Raw genomic sequence first — 16624 nt, 5'->3', positions numbered from 1 at the left:
GTTGTATTGTCTCTTACACACTTATGACAATTTCGATAAGCTTGAGCTAGTTTCCGATCCGCTATTTTCTATAGGACATTAGGGCAATTCTTTATATCTCTATGGATCGCATCGTACGTTGAAACAATTTTCATCTACCACCTGGACGCCTGGTACGCAGTGGCGTGCAGAGGTCATAGAGGCATAAATGCACTGCTTACCCCAGTTGTAATAGCTCCATGCATATTTTTCATTATGACCTGCCAGTAAATAGGTTCCTACTTAACTAACGCATTCCCTGGCTTCAAACACTGTGCACGCCACTGCTGGTACATACATATCCTCCTACCGTTATGCTAAGCAATTTCCATTTGGAACAAACAAAATTGGAATCAGCTTTCACTTGCTGCATTTCTTCAAAACCAACGGAACGTGACGTCACGATTCACGTTTTCAATTTTTTCTGCTATAGTAATACTGTCAAGTGACAGGTGACTGACGTGAATCGTGACGTCATTCAAAGCCCGCGTAAAATGGCGGCGTTTGAACAGATCAGCAATGTTTTAAATTTTTTTGAGCATTTCAAACAATATTTATATTTTTTACTATGTAATATTTTATAACAATGTAAAAAGTGAATTACAATTATAAAAAATTAGATTCTGCATATTCCCTATTAATATTTGGTCCTTTTTTCAGATTTACCTCAATTTCACCACATACATTATTGGACAGCCAAACGAGTGCGAAGAAAACTTCATTCAAGTTTTCGGAAGCGTATTGGAGTTCGATGAAAAGTAAGCTCATTTCAGATCTTTAATATTTGGCTAGATTTTGCTTAGTTTTACTAGCCGCCACAGAATTCAGAATATGCATAGAAATGGTAAAAAAGTGTTAGTGGCCGCGCATATGTCTATTGTGACATCAGTGTGCGTTATTATAAAATCATTTTTAAAGCAAAGCTTGTGTCGTTGTGCACTCGGCCGCCAGGGAGAAAACCGATAAAAATCGTCACCCTCACCGTTAATTTCTCTGTCGTGGACAAGTTCTGTACACGCTATAAAACATAAATTCTTCACATTACTTTTAATTTAAAATGTGATATATACTTCCACTGAAAATTACATGCCCCGAAAAATTCGTATAAGCTTTGCTTTTGCCAAGCGTTCCTCGACACCACCCATTTTTTATTTGCATAGCGTTAGTTTAATTTATGTTGCGTTGGATACTAGAAATATATGCTTTTAAATTAGTTCTGTACTAGCTCATCTACTCAGCTTTGCTCGAAATTTCAAATTTCTTAGTCGGGGTACGGTATAACCTACAAAGAACCTACATACAAAACTTCATGTCGTTGCATCCAGAGCGGCTTAAGCTCTACTTACGTCGATAGCTTTGCTAAGCCAGTTAAGTCTTTTAGATGTATGGAAGATATTATGAGTTGCTAGAAATCCACTGATACCGTTTCTATTAGGATATTTGGAATTCCGTGGAGTACTCAAATACTCGTAATCACTACTCATACATACGAAAATGCGTTTCTTTGTTGATTTGTCCTTCAATCACGCCGCAACGGAGCAACGGATCGACGTAATTTTTTGCATGGATACAGTTAGAGACCTAGAGAGTGACATAATATTATGCTACTATTATCCCGGAAAATCCAAGAGTTCCCATGGGATATTTAAAAACTTAAATCTACTTGGACGGAGTCGCGGGTTTCAGCTAGTAGATCAATAAAAAGGTTGTAAATTTTTCTCACGTCCATATGGAAAGCGTGGAGAATAGTCTCCACGCATTCCCTGTTCTGTTCACTTACCTTCCCTAACTCAAATATTTAATAAAACTTCCTAAAGCTATTCGAAAAATATTTTCCCTTCGCCCTTTTGAATCTGATAATAATAGATAAGGGTCACTGTAATATAAGTACTTACCACGAACAATGTACAATGGAAACTCAGATAAGAAAAATAAACTTTACAGAGTCGTATGAATAAAATAATGTCGTTCAACATAGCATGGGGCATTATACCAATAAGAGTAAAAAACTTTTTACAGTCGAAGTTTTCTTATTGTACCTACTAATAAAATTGAAACTTACTCGTGAAAACAGAATCAATACTCATCATGATCAACCCTTGGCTGGCTCACTACAGAGCATACGGGTCTACTCGAGTAAAAAAAAAATATTTCACAATTTTTGGTGGCCCCATGGTATTAAAATATGCTATGACTGGTTAAAAATCTACTGTTTACTAAGCTATTACACTGATCGCGAGCAATTTACTCTTATCCGTTGAGGAGTTCCATTATCTATCTTCGAAAATGTTCATCAGATCTTCACCAAATTTATATGGGACCACCTTTGAAGTATACCATTTCAAACAAAAAAAAAAGAATTTTCTTAATCGGTCCAGGCATCTTCGAGTAATCGGGGAACATATGTAAAAAATCAAAAACCGGCCAAGTGCGAGCCAGGCTCGCGCAATGAGGGTTCCGTACTACAGTCGTATGTTTTCGACATTTTGCACGATAATTCAAAAACTATGATGCATACAAATAAATAAAAATCTGTTTTAGAATGTACAGGTAAAGACCTTTCATATGATACCCCACTTGATATAGTCACTCACTTCGAAAGTTGAAAATACTAATTATTAGTTCATGACCACAATTTAATTTTTTGTGTGATCTAACCCTAAATTCACGGTTTTCAGATTTTTCCCCAAATTTCATGATTCTAGGTCAACGGGAAGTACCCTGTAGGTTTCTTGACAGACAGACAGACAACAAAGTGATCCTATAAGGGTTCCGTTTTTCCTTTTGAGGTACGGAACCCTAAAAATAAAAAAGATTCCGACGAATTGAAAACCTCCCCCTTTTTTGAAGTCGGTTAAAAAGATGCGATTAATTTGCTTTGTTCCCAGGTTGGTCCACTACTGTGGTTCCGTAGCCAACCCGGTGACAACCAAAGACTCGGGCAAGGACGGTGAGGACCACAGCAACGTGATGCACGTGCGACTGTACGCCGCGAGGAACGGAGCTGTTAAGATAAACGCCACTTTCACCGCTTTTAGGACCCTGAACGCTAATAATAATGGTAAGCGCTATACTCTATCCATGGAGAGAAGTTAGTATAGGGCTCTCTCTGTTACAATTTTGACAATCAGTAACGGCCGGTTCACACATGTCTCCGTTTTACTGTTCCGTTTTATCGTGTACGTTTTTTTTCGTCGATGGCGTATGTAGTTGTATAAGCGACTTCACATATTATGGCACAGTATTCTGTATACAGTAAAAAATATCGTTCCGTAAAAAAATTACATTCCGTTTTGTCATCGAATACTGGACGGACGGAACGGAAATATACGGATACGTAGAATTTTAACGGATAGATACTGTGTGTTTTACTGCGAGTTTTCTGTTCACACATCGTATCCAGTAATGACGGATCCGTTGAACGTTATACGGTGCCTATGTGTGAACAGAGCATAAATTTATGATGTATCCGTTAAAAACGTACCAGTAAAACGGACTCCCATATGTGAACGTAAGTGTAACATTTTACCTATTCTGAATAAATAATTTGAGTTTGAGTTTTGAGTTTGGACCATAATAACGAATCAATTGACATCCCATTCATCAAAATCGGCTCCGTATACAATGGAGCTATCAGCTACTATGGAACAAACCTAAATACAAACATACACCAATATTTCAAATAAATTACTGGATCTGTCTCTAAAAACAAAACATGTTTGTAGAGAAATGCGACGAGAGCACGGAGTTTGACTGCGAAGACAACACCTGCATCGCCAGCATTCTGAAGTGCGACAACTACGCCAACTGCAGGCTCAAAGCCGACGAGGAGCCGGACAAATGTGTGGTAATATTCCCATTATTCCTACTAAAACTTCCATTATCCCTGCTAAAACTCCCATTTTTTATATTAAAACTCCCATTATTCCTACTAAATCACATACGTATTATTCCTACTAAAACTCCCGTTTTTCCTACTAAAACTCACATGATTCCTACTAAAACTCCCGTTATTCCTAATAAAACTCCCATTATTCCTACTAAAACTCCCATTATTCTAAATAAAACTTCCTTGTTCCAACTAAAACTACCATTATTCCTAATAGAACTGCCGTCATTCATACTAAAACTGCCATTATTTCTGCTAAAACTCCTATTATCCCTATTAAAATCCTGGGTATTCAAACAAACCATCGCGAGTGATATCTTACCGCGGAAAAAGCGACCGAAATTTGTCGTTCAAAGCTAACGAGAAGGAACCCTAAAAACGTTAGTACTTAACACAGTTTTTTGTTCCAGCACACAACGGAGTCCATGATCCACCAAACACACATCAAAGTGATCCTGATCATCTTCTGCCTGATCCTGTCGGGCATGAGCTTTGTCTTCTTCTTCAAGTGCATCAGGAAGCTATACCAGGACCACAAGATTATCAAGGTAACTGTACAGGGTGTAACCACAACGCTCGCAACAACTTAGCGTTATTGTTATACTATCTAAAGACAATACCAATAATTGAAGCCTCAATAGCTCAACGGGTAAAGGAGTGGACTGAAAACCGAAAGGTCGATGGTTCAAACCCCGCCCGTTGCACTATTGTCGTACCCACTCCTAGCACAAGCTTCACGCTTAGTTGGAGAGGAAAGGGGAATATTAGTCTTTTAACATGGCTAATATTCTTTAAAAAAAAACCATTTGCCTCATTTTAGTTTTACTGATTTAGTATTTTCAAACCCACAATATATTATAGCGTTCAAAACTGGGGTCAATGCCCCACCTACGACGTGACATTGACTCTAAATGGCTTACTTACGCAATTTAATGTATACTTAATATTATTATAAATGCGAAAGTGTGTCTCTCTGTCTATTTGGCTGCCTGCTAGCCTTTCACGGCCACCCGTTCAACCGATTTTGACGAAACTTAATACAGAGATCGCTTGCATCCCGGGGAAGGACATAAGCTACTTTTATCCCGGAAAATTAAAGAGTTCCCACGGTATTTTTGATAACCTAAATCCACGTGCACGAAGTGGCTGGCATCATCTAGAAAGCTATATAATATATAAGGTGAAATCTAATTTTAATATTGGCACAAATGCAGTTTTTTTTTTGTTTTTGTGCAAAAAAAAATCAGTAAGTGTTTTAGGTGGGAGGTCAATATTAGAATATGATATATTTTTATAGAATAGAATATATTTTTTAAATTGTATTGATTGTAAAAGCGAATTTCGCTTCAATTATTTGCCAACGTGAATCGATCAGGGATGAATTTTCAAAAATAATGCTTAAGTAACTATGTAAGTACCTTTAAGTTCTTGTGCAAAATGTCTGTCAATCAGTTGAAATATTTAAATAAATGGAGTATTCGAAAAAGCAGCAATTGAATCCAAAATGGGCCATTGTCTTATGTGCGAGTTCTTCATAAAAGAGACAAAGCTTCGAGCGAGTAAATGATGTGTAAAAATGTAACATAATGATCTTTCAAAGGCGGAAACCAAAGAAATATCGAGTGAATTTTGTTAGATTTGCTAGCTGACCTGCCCCGGCTTTGCTCGGGTGGAATTTAGATTTAGAATTTCTAAAAATCCTAGAACACGTATTTCTTCATTTATGACCGAAAACCCAAATACCAATTTTCATGCAAATAACTTGAAAAATGACGGACTTTCACACACGTTCATCCCCTATTTAACCCACTTAGGGGTGGAATTTCGAAAAATCCTTTCTTAGTGGATACCTACTCTTTACAAAGAACATACGTAATTAAAATATCACTTGCTTTAACGGTGAAGGAAAACATCGTGAGGAAACCTGCATGCCTGAGAGTTCTCCATAATGTTCTCAAAGGTGTGTGAAGTCTGCCAATCCGCACTTGGCCAGCGTGGTAGACTATGGCCAAAACCCTTCTCACTCTGAGAGGGAGACCTGTGCTCTGTAGTGAGCCGGTGATGGGTTGATCATGATGATATCTTACAAATCCAACAACTGACAATCGAAAAGAGTAATTTATTACCTATTTTGAATAAATCATTTGACTTTGACTTGACTTGACTTGACTGAAATACGGTCTGCTAAATCCACCTTACCCTGACCTACTGACAGGTTTTAGGGTGAGGTCTATAGAGCGCACTCTGACTTAGCTTAGACTTAGGACAGAGATAAAACGAGACAGAGCTATATTGTCACATAAATCTGTCGTGTCGTGTCTGTCATCGCCGGCGGATCACTGAGACTGGGTCTCCTTCCAGAATGAGAAGGTTTTGAACCATAGTGGGCAAGCTGACCAAGCTGATTCGTTTTTGCCAGCGTTCTGGTTACACCCTGTATTTAGGTGTGTGCCCAGGATCGAATCTCGGACTCTCCAAATAGGAGACTGTCGTCTTAGCTAAACCTTGAAAAATCAAGAGCTCACAATTACTTTTGTATTTGAATTTCGAATTTGTCAAGAGAAATTCTTCAGTGATTAATTACAAATCTAAGAGTTAGTTACCTCAGATTTTATTTCTTAAGATAGAAACGTTTTCGACGCAGATGTCTACTCGGCCCCTCGGGAAATCATTCAACGATTCACTAACGAAGAGTTACTTCACGAATTTCGTCAAAAGATATAATTAATACGCTCCGTAAAGACGGAGCAAATATACAACGATATATTTTAATTAAAAGAAAAGAAAGGAAGGACATTTATTTAAATTTTGTGCGATAATAAAAGGAAAAGAAATGGCGTCCATGTCTATGCATTAATTTAAAACAAACAACCTTTTACAAAGAAATACTCAACGGTTGAAATTTTTTAAAGAATGTAACATTAAACTTGATGAAAAATTGATAATTATTGCAATATTGAACTGTTGTTGAATATTATGAACAAAGTAATTTATCAATGACGATCTTTACAACACAGTTTTTTCTATATTAAGCCCACTGTCTTGGAACTATAATGAAACCTACTTATGTGAGAAATCTCAAGTCGGACTTTGAGATCACTCTCAAAGTCCGAGCAAGAGAGTACTATAATTTTATAATTTTTATAGTGTTTGACCTACACTTCAAGGAAATCTATATATATAAAATTCAAAGTCCTGACTGACTGACCGACTGACATATATATCAACGCAGAGCCTAAACCGCTGGTCCTAAAGACATGAAATTTGGAGGGTCTATTCTTTGTAAAGAGTAGGTATCTATTAAGAAGGGATGGTAGGGGTAGGTATCCATTAAGGATCGCAATTTTTGATATGTATTTAAAATAGAGAGTACACCTGTGTTTGCAAACATACTTGAGCACTATTATACCAGCGTAGTTTGCTTGTCTCCGTTGAGGTTAACCACGGTGAAATTCTGTTACGTCCTAACTTACATTGATAAGGCAATAAATCATAATCATCAACCGATAGACGTCCACTGATGGACATAGGTCTCTTGTAGCGACTTCCAAACGCCACGGTCTTGCGCCGCCTGAATCCAGCGGCTCCGTGCGATTCGTCTGATGTCGTCCGTCTAACGCTGCGTCTTCCGGTACGAGGTCGCCATACCAGCACCTTGGGACCCCAACGTCTATCAGTTTTACGAACTATGTGCCCTGCCCATTGCCACTTCAGCTTTGCAACCTAGTTCTCCTACGGATCTCCTCATTTCTGATTTGATCACGTATAGAAACTCCAAGCATAGCTCTCTCCATCGCCCGCTGAGTGACTCTGAACTTTCTTACGACAATCAATGAGGCAATCACTCAGTTTCACCGTATTTATATAGATTCCTTTATTCCCAGGAGCACATTCGTCAATCCTGTGAAGACAGGCTAGACATGGTAAGCGACCGTCTCACACTGGATGCGAAGCGATTGCAGCGCGACAGCGAGCCCCGAGCGAGCCTGGAGCGAGACAACCAAACCAACGAGATGTTCAAGCAGCAGAGGAAGTTTTCGCAACAGAAAGTACGGGTAAGAGTAAAACCATATCCTCATGGGGACTCCATATTTATACTGAAGCTATGGTCAGCCAGAGAAAACTTTTGTCATGTGTTCTTCATTTCTGAGTACTTATGTCGCTTCCTTTATAACAACTTCCTACTTAATCCATACTAATATTATAAATGCGAAAGTGTGTCTGTCTGTCTGTCTGCTAGCTTTTCACGGCTCAACCGTTCAACCGATTTTGATGAAATTTGGTACAGAGATAGCTTACATCCCGGGGAAGGACATAGGCTTTATATTTATCCCGGAAGATTAAAGAGTTCCCACAGGATTTTTAAAAGCTAAATCCACGCGGACGAAGTCGCGGGCATCAGCTAGTTTTTATAATTTTTTTGTGTTTTTACACTTCAAGGAAATTACTAAATAATTTTAAATACATAGCAAACATTGCGTAACCGGCAGGAATCGAACCTGCATCTTCTGGGTTCGCGCCCGATGCCTTGACCACTCGGCCACGGTCTGAGTACTGAGTTAACATACATATCACCAATTTCGTCACTGGCAGTAAGCGAGACCGTGGCCGAGTGGTCAAGGCATCGGGCGCGAACCCAGAAGAGGCAGGTTCGATTCCTGCCGGTTACGCAATGTTTGATATGTATTTAAAATTATTTAGTAACTTCCTACTACGTTTTCCACTTCTCCAGCTATCTTGCCTTGGAGAATCGATCGTGGATTCTCGTAGAGAGACTTTTTTTAGGTCACTCATTTAGTAGTTTTAGTGATTTACTGTCTTTCAAACCCGCAATGTATAGCACGCAAAACTCGGGTCAATGTCCCACCCACGAAGTGGCATTGACTCCGAATGGCTTACTTACGCAACGTTCATTGACCTCTAGCGTCAGTCAGATGTTTTATTTGCAACATAATATCGTGAACATTTACAAAATATAGAATTTTATTTGGATTTTTTCGCGTTATATCATATCAGTAATCATCAGTAGTATCACCTACCTTTGTTTTTGCTAGTTCTGGTTACACCCTGTATTGTTTCCCTTTATACCAGTCAACTAACCAATTTTATATTTTATAGCCAACTAGCATAGACTCTGACTTCATCCAAGAAACCCACCTCGATCTAGACGACGAACCCTGGCGCAGAGAAGTGAACGACGTCCCCAAAACTGAAGACGTAAGGATAGAACGGAATGGAAGAACGAGACGGAGTGACTTAAGTAAGAAGGAAGAGTCATTAAGAAAGAAAGAGAGCGAAGAGAAGAAAGTAAGAGAAATAAGAGACGCGTCAGTTGGTGCGCCGGATACGAAGGAGTCTGGGTGTCAGACAAGAGAGAGTTTATTTCAAACCGATCCAACAGTGAGTTCTGATGGTAAGTGCTATTTCATTTAATATACATATTTTATCTATTACTCTATCCACGGAAAGAAGTTAGTATAGCGCTCTCTCTGTTCCGTAATCCCATACAAATGACGGAGACAAAAATCTCAGTGGCCGTTAACCATTTTGAAACACCAACCAATCACAAACATAAAACAATCGAAATTCAACTCGAAAACGTTTTCAAAAAACATTCGAAATTCAATTCGAAAATATTTCCAAAAAACATTCTAAATTCAATTCGAAAACATAGTTTCGTTTGTGATAGGTTGGTACCTCAAAATGGTTAACGCCCACTGAGATTTTTATCTCTGTAATTTGTATGCGATTACGTAACAGAGAGAGCGCAATACTAACTTTTTTCCGTAAAAAAAATATTATTATTATAAAGAATCGTACGCGGAAAACGGAAGACACAGCGTTGGAAGACCCCCCACTAGGTGGACGGACGACATCCGATGAGTCGCAGGGAGCCGCTGGATTCAGGCGGCGCAAGACCGTGGGTTGTGGAAGTCCCTACAAGAGACCTATGTCCAGCAGTGGACGTCTATCGGTTGATGATGTTAGAATCAAAGAAGAGCAAATGCCGTTTCTATTAGCTTATTTAGAATTCTGTGAAGACTGAAGTGAACAATCACTGGATAGTTCAATTCCATACAATTAGGTTGCCTTTAGGCACATTGGCTACAATGTTGTGTTGTAGTTAACTATATATACTACCAGTGGCGTGCACAGACTCTTAAGCCAGGGTAGGCATTAGTTAGGTAGGAACCTGTTTACTGGCAGGTCATAATGAAAAATATGCATTGAGCTATTACAACTGGGGTACGCAGTGCATTTATGCCTCTATGACCTGCACGCCACTGCATACTACATCTGCCATTCCTCAAGCATATTGTGGGCATATTCCAATTTCCAAGTCTATATTATAGGTTCATCATCCAAACGAGTTTGTAAAGGCCTATTATACGTACTATGCGTTTAAATTGAGAATACCATAGCTTAGGTAATAGGGCAAACTTACAGATCACTATAGTTTTTAAATAATTTTAAATACATATCAAAAATTGCATAACTGGCAGGAATCGAACTTGCATTTTCTGGACAAATTTAAATACATATCAAAAATTGCGTAACCGGCAGGAATCGTACCTTCTCCATCGTATCTTCTGGTCCAGAAGATGCAGGTTCGATTCCTGCCGGTTACGCAATTTTTGATATGTATTTAAAATTATTTAGTAATTTCCCTGAAGTGTAGGTAAAACACTAAAAAATTATTAAAAAAAACTATAGTTTTTATTTTATAAACTACTAGCTTATGCTCGCGGCTTCGTCCGCGTGAACAACACAAATTTCAAACCCCTATTTCACCCCCTTAGGGGTTGAATTTTCAAAAATCCTTTCTTAGCGGATGCCTACGTCATAATAGCTATCTGCATTCTGCATGCCAAATTTCAGCCTGATCCGTCCAGTAGTTTGAGCTATGTGTTGATAGATAAGTCACTCACTCACATTTTCCTTTTATATATTTAGACTATGCCCATGCAAAAAATCACGCCGATCGATCATTTGGTCCGTTGCGACGTGATTGAAGGACAAACCAACAAACAAACAATAACTTTAGCATTTACAATATGGGTATAGTGACAGTGGCCGCGCCTTCTTCATTATAAGTTAGTAACATTTCTTTTGGTCTCTCTTCTCCGCAGAACATAAACTCTGAAATCTAATAAAATTACAATAATGTGCGCTTGAAAGAGGCTGTACCAGGTCGCTTAGTACGAGTTCACTCATCTCGACAGTGTGGATCGATTTCGATAACAAAACACTTTACCTTCAGAACAGGTCATTATTATAAAAAACTAAAAAACGGTCAAGTGCTAGTCGGACTCACACAGCGAGGGTACCATCATACAAGGAATACCACAATTAAATGTTTTATATTTTAATGGCGCCAATTATGAAATCTTTAGTATTTGTTGTTATAGCGGCAATAGAAATATTATACACATTCTGTGAAAATTGTAGGTCTCTACCTAATTACGACGGACGGACGGACGGGCAGCGGAGCCATAGTAATAGGGTACCGTTGGCACCCTGCGGATACGGAACCCTAAAAATACTAATGTATTCTGTATTCCAAAAAATAATTTGAAGTTTTACTTGAGGCACTATCTGGAGATGTGTGGACAAACTTAAGCATAAAACATGGCCAAAGTGCATTTTACTTTGACGTTACCGTGTTTCGATGCTCGAAATCCGCCAACGTTTTCAAGATGTGCTAGCTCGTACTAAAACCACTGTTTTGAATAATAACTTATAGTTTGCAAATAAGAAGGGAGGAACACTGATAAAATGGCAACCTGCGAACGCTCCCCTTGCTATCCCGAGGGTTGACAACCAAGTTTTGTGGAATCGCTCTATGATGTATTCTTATTTCTTTAGCTGTGGGAAAATTGCCAGCAGATTTGCCGTTTTCAGGGTTCAGTATCTTAAAATGAAAAAAGGAACTGTTATAGTTGTTTGCCTGTCAACATAAGGGAATCAAAACTTACTAGCTGATGCCCGCGACTTCATACGCATGGATTTAGGTTTTTAAAAATCCCGTGGGAATTCTTTGATTTTCCGGGATAAAAAATAGCCTATGTCACTCTTCCAGGTCTCAAACTATACCCATGCAAAAAATCACGTAAATCCATTGCTGCGTTGCGACGTGTTTGAAGGACAAACCAACAAACCAATAAACCAACAAACAAACACACTTTCGCATTTATAATATGGGTAGTGACTTCCCGTTGACCTAGAATCATGTTTAGCAGGTAGCAATGTCTCATAACACAAGTATAGGGAAAAATCCGAAAACCGTGAATTCACATCACAAAATGTTCTTATACGATGGTACGGAACCTTTCGTGTGCGAGTCGGACTCACACTTGACCGATTTTTCACATAAAAAGGCCGGATCTTGCCTTGGGACTATACATTGTTTATTATTAAACTAATACGATTTGTACCTACTTTCTTTTTCGTTTGTCTTCTGTACCATTTCTTAACGCTACATTATTTTGTTTGTACTATTTCAATCTAACTTTGATTTCTGAATATTGTTTACTATATTATTGATGACTAGCTTATGCTCGCGACTTCGTCCGCGTGGACTACATAAATTTCAAACCCCTATTTCACCCTCCTAGGGGTTGAATTGTCAAAAATCCTTTCTTAGTCCGCTACTTACATTATAATAGCTATCTGCATGCCAAATTTCTGCCAGACCCGTTCAGTAGTTTGAGCTGAGTGTTGATAGATCAGTCAGTCAGTCAGTATTTAGACTAGATCCTGCCTGTGACTTCGTCCGCGTGGATTTAGGTTTTTAAAATCCCATGGGAACTCTTTGATTTTCCGGGATAAAAAAACAGTCATAAAAAAGAATCTTAAGCCTACGCAATGGGTGATTTATCAATTGACGAGAGTATTTAGGTATTTATGCATTAAGCAGTTAGCTGGACAAGTCAGCAGATGTGAGCTTCACAATCTCACAAGAGCATCAATAGCTCAACCGGTAAAGCAGTGGACTGAAAACCGAAAGGTCGACGGTTCAAACCCCGCCCGTTGCACTATTGTCGTACCTACTCCTAGCACAAGCCTGACGCTTAGTTGGAGAGGAAAGGGGAATATTAGTCATTTAACATGGCTAATAATATTCTTTAAAAAAAAAAAATTGTGCTTAACTCGGACCATTTCCCCAGGGTCCAACACAACAAACAGCCGAGGGTTCTCCACGTTCGGGTACTCCGGCGCCACCATTGTTAGGCCTTCGCCCCCGCAGACCAACACCTCGCAGATCACCATCGAGCTGATCAGGCAGGCTACTGAGCAGGAGGAGAAACCACGTAAGTCGAAACTACCCTCACATCGTGTAAAAACCGATCAGGGGTATGGGTTTAAAGAAACTGCCATACCCCTTCCAGGTTAGTCCGCTGCCATCTTAAACTGCATCATCACTTACCATCAGGTGAGATCGCAGTCAAGGAATTAAAAATACCATAAGTACGACAATTACGTACTATATAGTATGTACGTTGATATGTCAGTCAGTTTCTCCTTTAATATACACGTTAACTAGGGCGTTACCTCGTAGTGATTTCAATAAATTATTCAAGTTGCTACTGCATGCAACTAATTTTACAATATGCCATACCTCACCAGGCGTAACATATTTAAAACTTATTTCTAAAACAATTTAACTTTAGATATAGTTTATTTATTAGCCGAAATATCTTTACTTTGCAAATATACATTTAGTATATTTTTTTTTTCAAAAATATTTTTCCTAAACCCTTTTCGCGCGCTTGATTACGGTGAAAATCATCTTGCCTCTCACCTTTCTCATACAATGGTACTGATTCTGAGCTTAACCTAATTTTAGAGTATTCGCATACTCTTCTTACTAATGTAATATAAAAAGGACAGACGCAGTTTGACAGTTTTAAATTTTATTTTTAGATGATAAAACCCGTAATTTTAGCGCACAGTCGCGAACCTACTATTTAAATTTTTAGTGTGCACTAAAATTTAGAGTCTTTAAATGTAAAGTTCATGTTCTTTCCATTCTTAGCATTGCTAAAAAGAAAAGGATGCAGATACTCTAAATTTAGTTTAGAGAAAGACAACGGAATCGGTGCCATCGTCAAGTGAAAAGCAAACAGGTTATCCACGTGTGCTGCCAATTTCGGTCGAGCGTACTGCGTCACCTTAAGAATAAAATTCAAATTTTCTTGTTTACGCAAACAGAAATCTCCAAAACTTTTCTACTTCTTGTATAAAAGGGTTAAACAAGAGAAACAAAGTTGAACTGCTCCCGGAATAACCAGCCCTTGAAGATAAAACAAGCGACGCCGACAAAACTTGAGACGAGTTATCTTAAAGAGCCATACATTACCTTATCTGACGATGAAATATCAAAGCGGGTTGAGGTCACCCTTGAGAGGACTCTTAAATAGGTCACTCTTACAGCCGCACTCAGAGTCGCTTAATCGTTACTTAAGTTTAGTTAAATCGAGACAGAGCTATATCTCTCACATAAATCTGTCTCGTTTTAACTCAATCTTAAGTAACGATTAGAGACTCTGAGTACCGCGGTCAGTCATTCAAATATGAGTGCGGCTGTTAGACTATGTTTGATACAAGATTAGTTCACCCTGAAAAATATGATGGCTAGATGATTACTTTTAAATGGTTTCGAGGCGCTGTTTTAACGTTTAACGGGCTAACCTGGACGAGGTATGGCAGTTTTTATTAAGCCCATACCCCTTTGGTTTTTACACGGCATCGTACTGGAACGCTGGATCGCTTGGCGGCACGGCTTTGCCGGTAAGGTAACAGACCAGACCAGAAATTTAGAAATTATTAAATTCCAAACCCCTGCCAGGAATCGCACCTGGGGCCTCCCAATAAAAAGACCACAGTTCTTATCACTGCGCCAGGGAGGTCGTCAAAGCGAATTTGCAGTCAATACCTAGTCTAAGGCAGTAACTGCGTCTACAGATCCAATGTAACCTGTTATGTCAATAGTATTTTAGATTTTCGTCTTATACGTATTTTGTTAACAGAAAAGAAATACCCGGATCGCCGCCCGATGAGCACCGAAACCACCCGATCAGCACCTGACGTCATCATCGTGTCCAAGCCGATTCGCTGAGGATGACCTTCGGGGCCCCCTCCATGGGCCCCGATACCCCCCTGGCCCCACGAGGCCCCTCGCGAACCCAGAACCTGCCCCGAAGGTTCCTACCAACCGCACGTATGTTTCGACAGCTTGTCAAAGAGTGTATCTTTCGAAACTTGTGACGGTTATTACAGCCAACATTTCGATGAAGGACCAAAACTTATATATGACTATTGTTTAAAGAGTGACTTCAAAGCTAAGACACTGCCAAGAAATATAGGTTCATCTGTAGATATTAAGAGAATATATCCGCAACGAAGCGTATGCTTCTACGGCGTGGATGATTCGCCTTCCAGAAGTAGGAAGTTTGTTGTGAAAGCCGATATAGAGGCCCCCAGATAACGAAGAACATCCCCAGAAATCGAATTCTGAAACACATTTTCAGTCTTCGGGATTTGACATTCAAATTGTAAAATAAGTAACTATAAGCGAATTATTAATTGAATAAAGCAAATGGACGTTTCCTAGGTTTCCTGGGTTAATTAGATTCCCACGACAAAAAATGAAACTAAAGACCTTTTCTGTAGATTTTCTGCATTGATATTTTGAAAACTGTGGTTGAAATTTTAGGCTTTGAGTTTACATTTTCAAATTGTTTATTATAAGCTTGACTTAGTTATAGTATTAAAATAACTTTATCAAAAGAGAGAAACTCGTATATGTTTTTATAAATTGTAATTTTAAAGTCTTCCATGATATTGTTTAATTGAAATAAAATTTTAATTTATTAATATTATTAGATGCTACACTGTTAAATTTTATCGAAAATTAAAAATGTACCTATTAATGAATTCTATTGTGAAAATATAAAATAATTAATGTTTCTTAAGTATATTAAGATGCGTAAGTTTATTGAGTTTTAATACTTTTATAAACCTTTAAAACTGAAATTTACCACTATTTAGTATTTACAGGTAAGGGATGATTTATGCTAACACGTGGCGGGCGCGGGCCGTACCTACCACGTACGAGGCGCGGACTCTCGTAGGCACGGAACTGCTTCATATAAAATGTTCGTGATGTTTTGAATCCGTGCCTCGTCCGCGCCGCGTATTGGCAAAAATCATCCCTATGGCGTCATAATTTTCTTTTGTTAAAAAATAAATAAATAATAGATTTGTAAACCTTGAATGCCGAAAACTCGGTTTTAATAGTAACGTAGTAAAACGTAGGTACCTATGTCTATGGTTTTGTGCCACTGAAAATTTGCAATTAACTGATGCTCACGATGATGGATTTAGGTTTTTGGAACAACTTGAGATCTCTTTAATTTTTTGGCAAACGATATTTCTTCCGGTTTTTAACTATATTATATTATGTGTAAAAAAATTCTGCGATGTGATTGAAGAACAAGCACACTTTCGCATTTATAATATTAGTAGTGATTCGAGCTTTACCATCCAATCCAATATCCATCATTGAAAAGATAATTTCTTTACCCGAGCTATGATAATTGTTACGTACTTAGTTCAAACTAATTAGGTTGAGCAAAAAGTCCAAGTTTCAAGTTTGGAAGTGACATTAAAACTTTCCTTTTCCGGAAGTAATGAAGATACCGGATACTTCTCTGT

The 16624-nt window shown here is 38.5% G+C and overlaps 1 protein-coding gene across 1 annotated transcript in view; it reads left to right on the top strand.

Moving 5' to 3' along the window:
• Nucleotides 1-16204, top strand: part of LOC117983813 (uncharacterized) — a 178254-nt gene extending 162050 nt beyond the window's left edge. The window contains exons 8-15 of the mRNA XM_034970438.2: nucleotides 679-776; nucleotides 2907-3079; nucleotides 3744-3865; nucleotides 4318-4455; nucleotides 7792-7962; nucleotides 9026-9320; nucleotides 13075-13218; nucleotides 14938-16204. Of these exons, the coding sequence (XP_034826329.1) occupies nucleotides 679-776; nucleotides 2907-3079; nucleotides 3744-3865; nucleotides 4318-4455; nucleotides 7792-7962; nucleotides 9026-9320; nucleotides 13075-13218; nucleotides 14938-15026 (1230 nt within the window). The 3' untranslated portion in view covers nucleotides 15027-16204. The remainder of the gene's footprint in view (nucleotides 1-678; nucleotides 777-2906; nucleotides 3080-3743; nucleotides 3866-4317; nucleotides 4456-7791; nucleotides 7963-9025; nucleotides 9321-13074; nucleotides 13219-14937) is intronic.
• The last annotated feature ends 420 nt before the right edge of the window (nucleotides 16205-16624 follow it).

Source organism: Maniola hyperantus, chromosome 7, assembly GCF_902806685.2.
Source record: "Maniola hyperantus chromosome 7, iAphHyp1.2, whole genome shotgun sequence".
Taxonomy (NCBI): Eukaryota; Metazoa; Arthropoda; class Insecta; order Lepidoptera; family Nymphalidae; genus Maniola; species Maniola hyperantus.
This window is presented reverse-complemented; position numbering and strand designations above follow the sequence as displayed.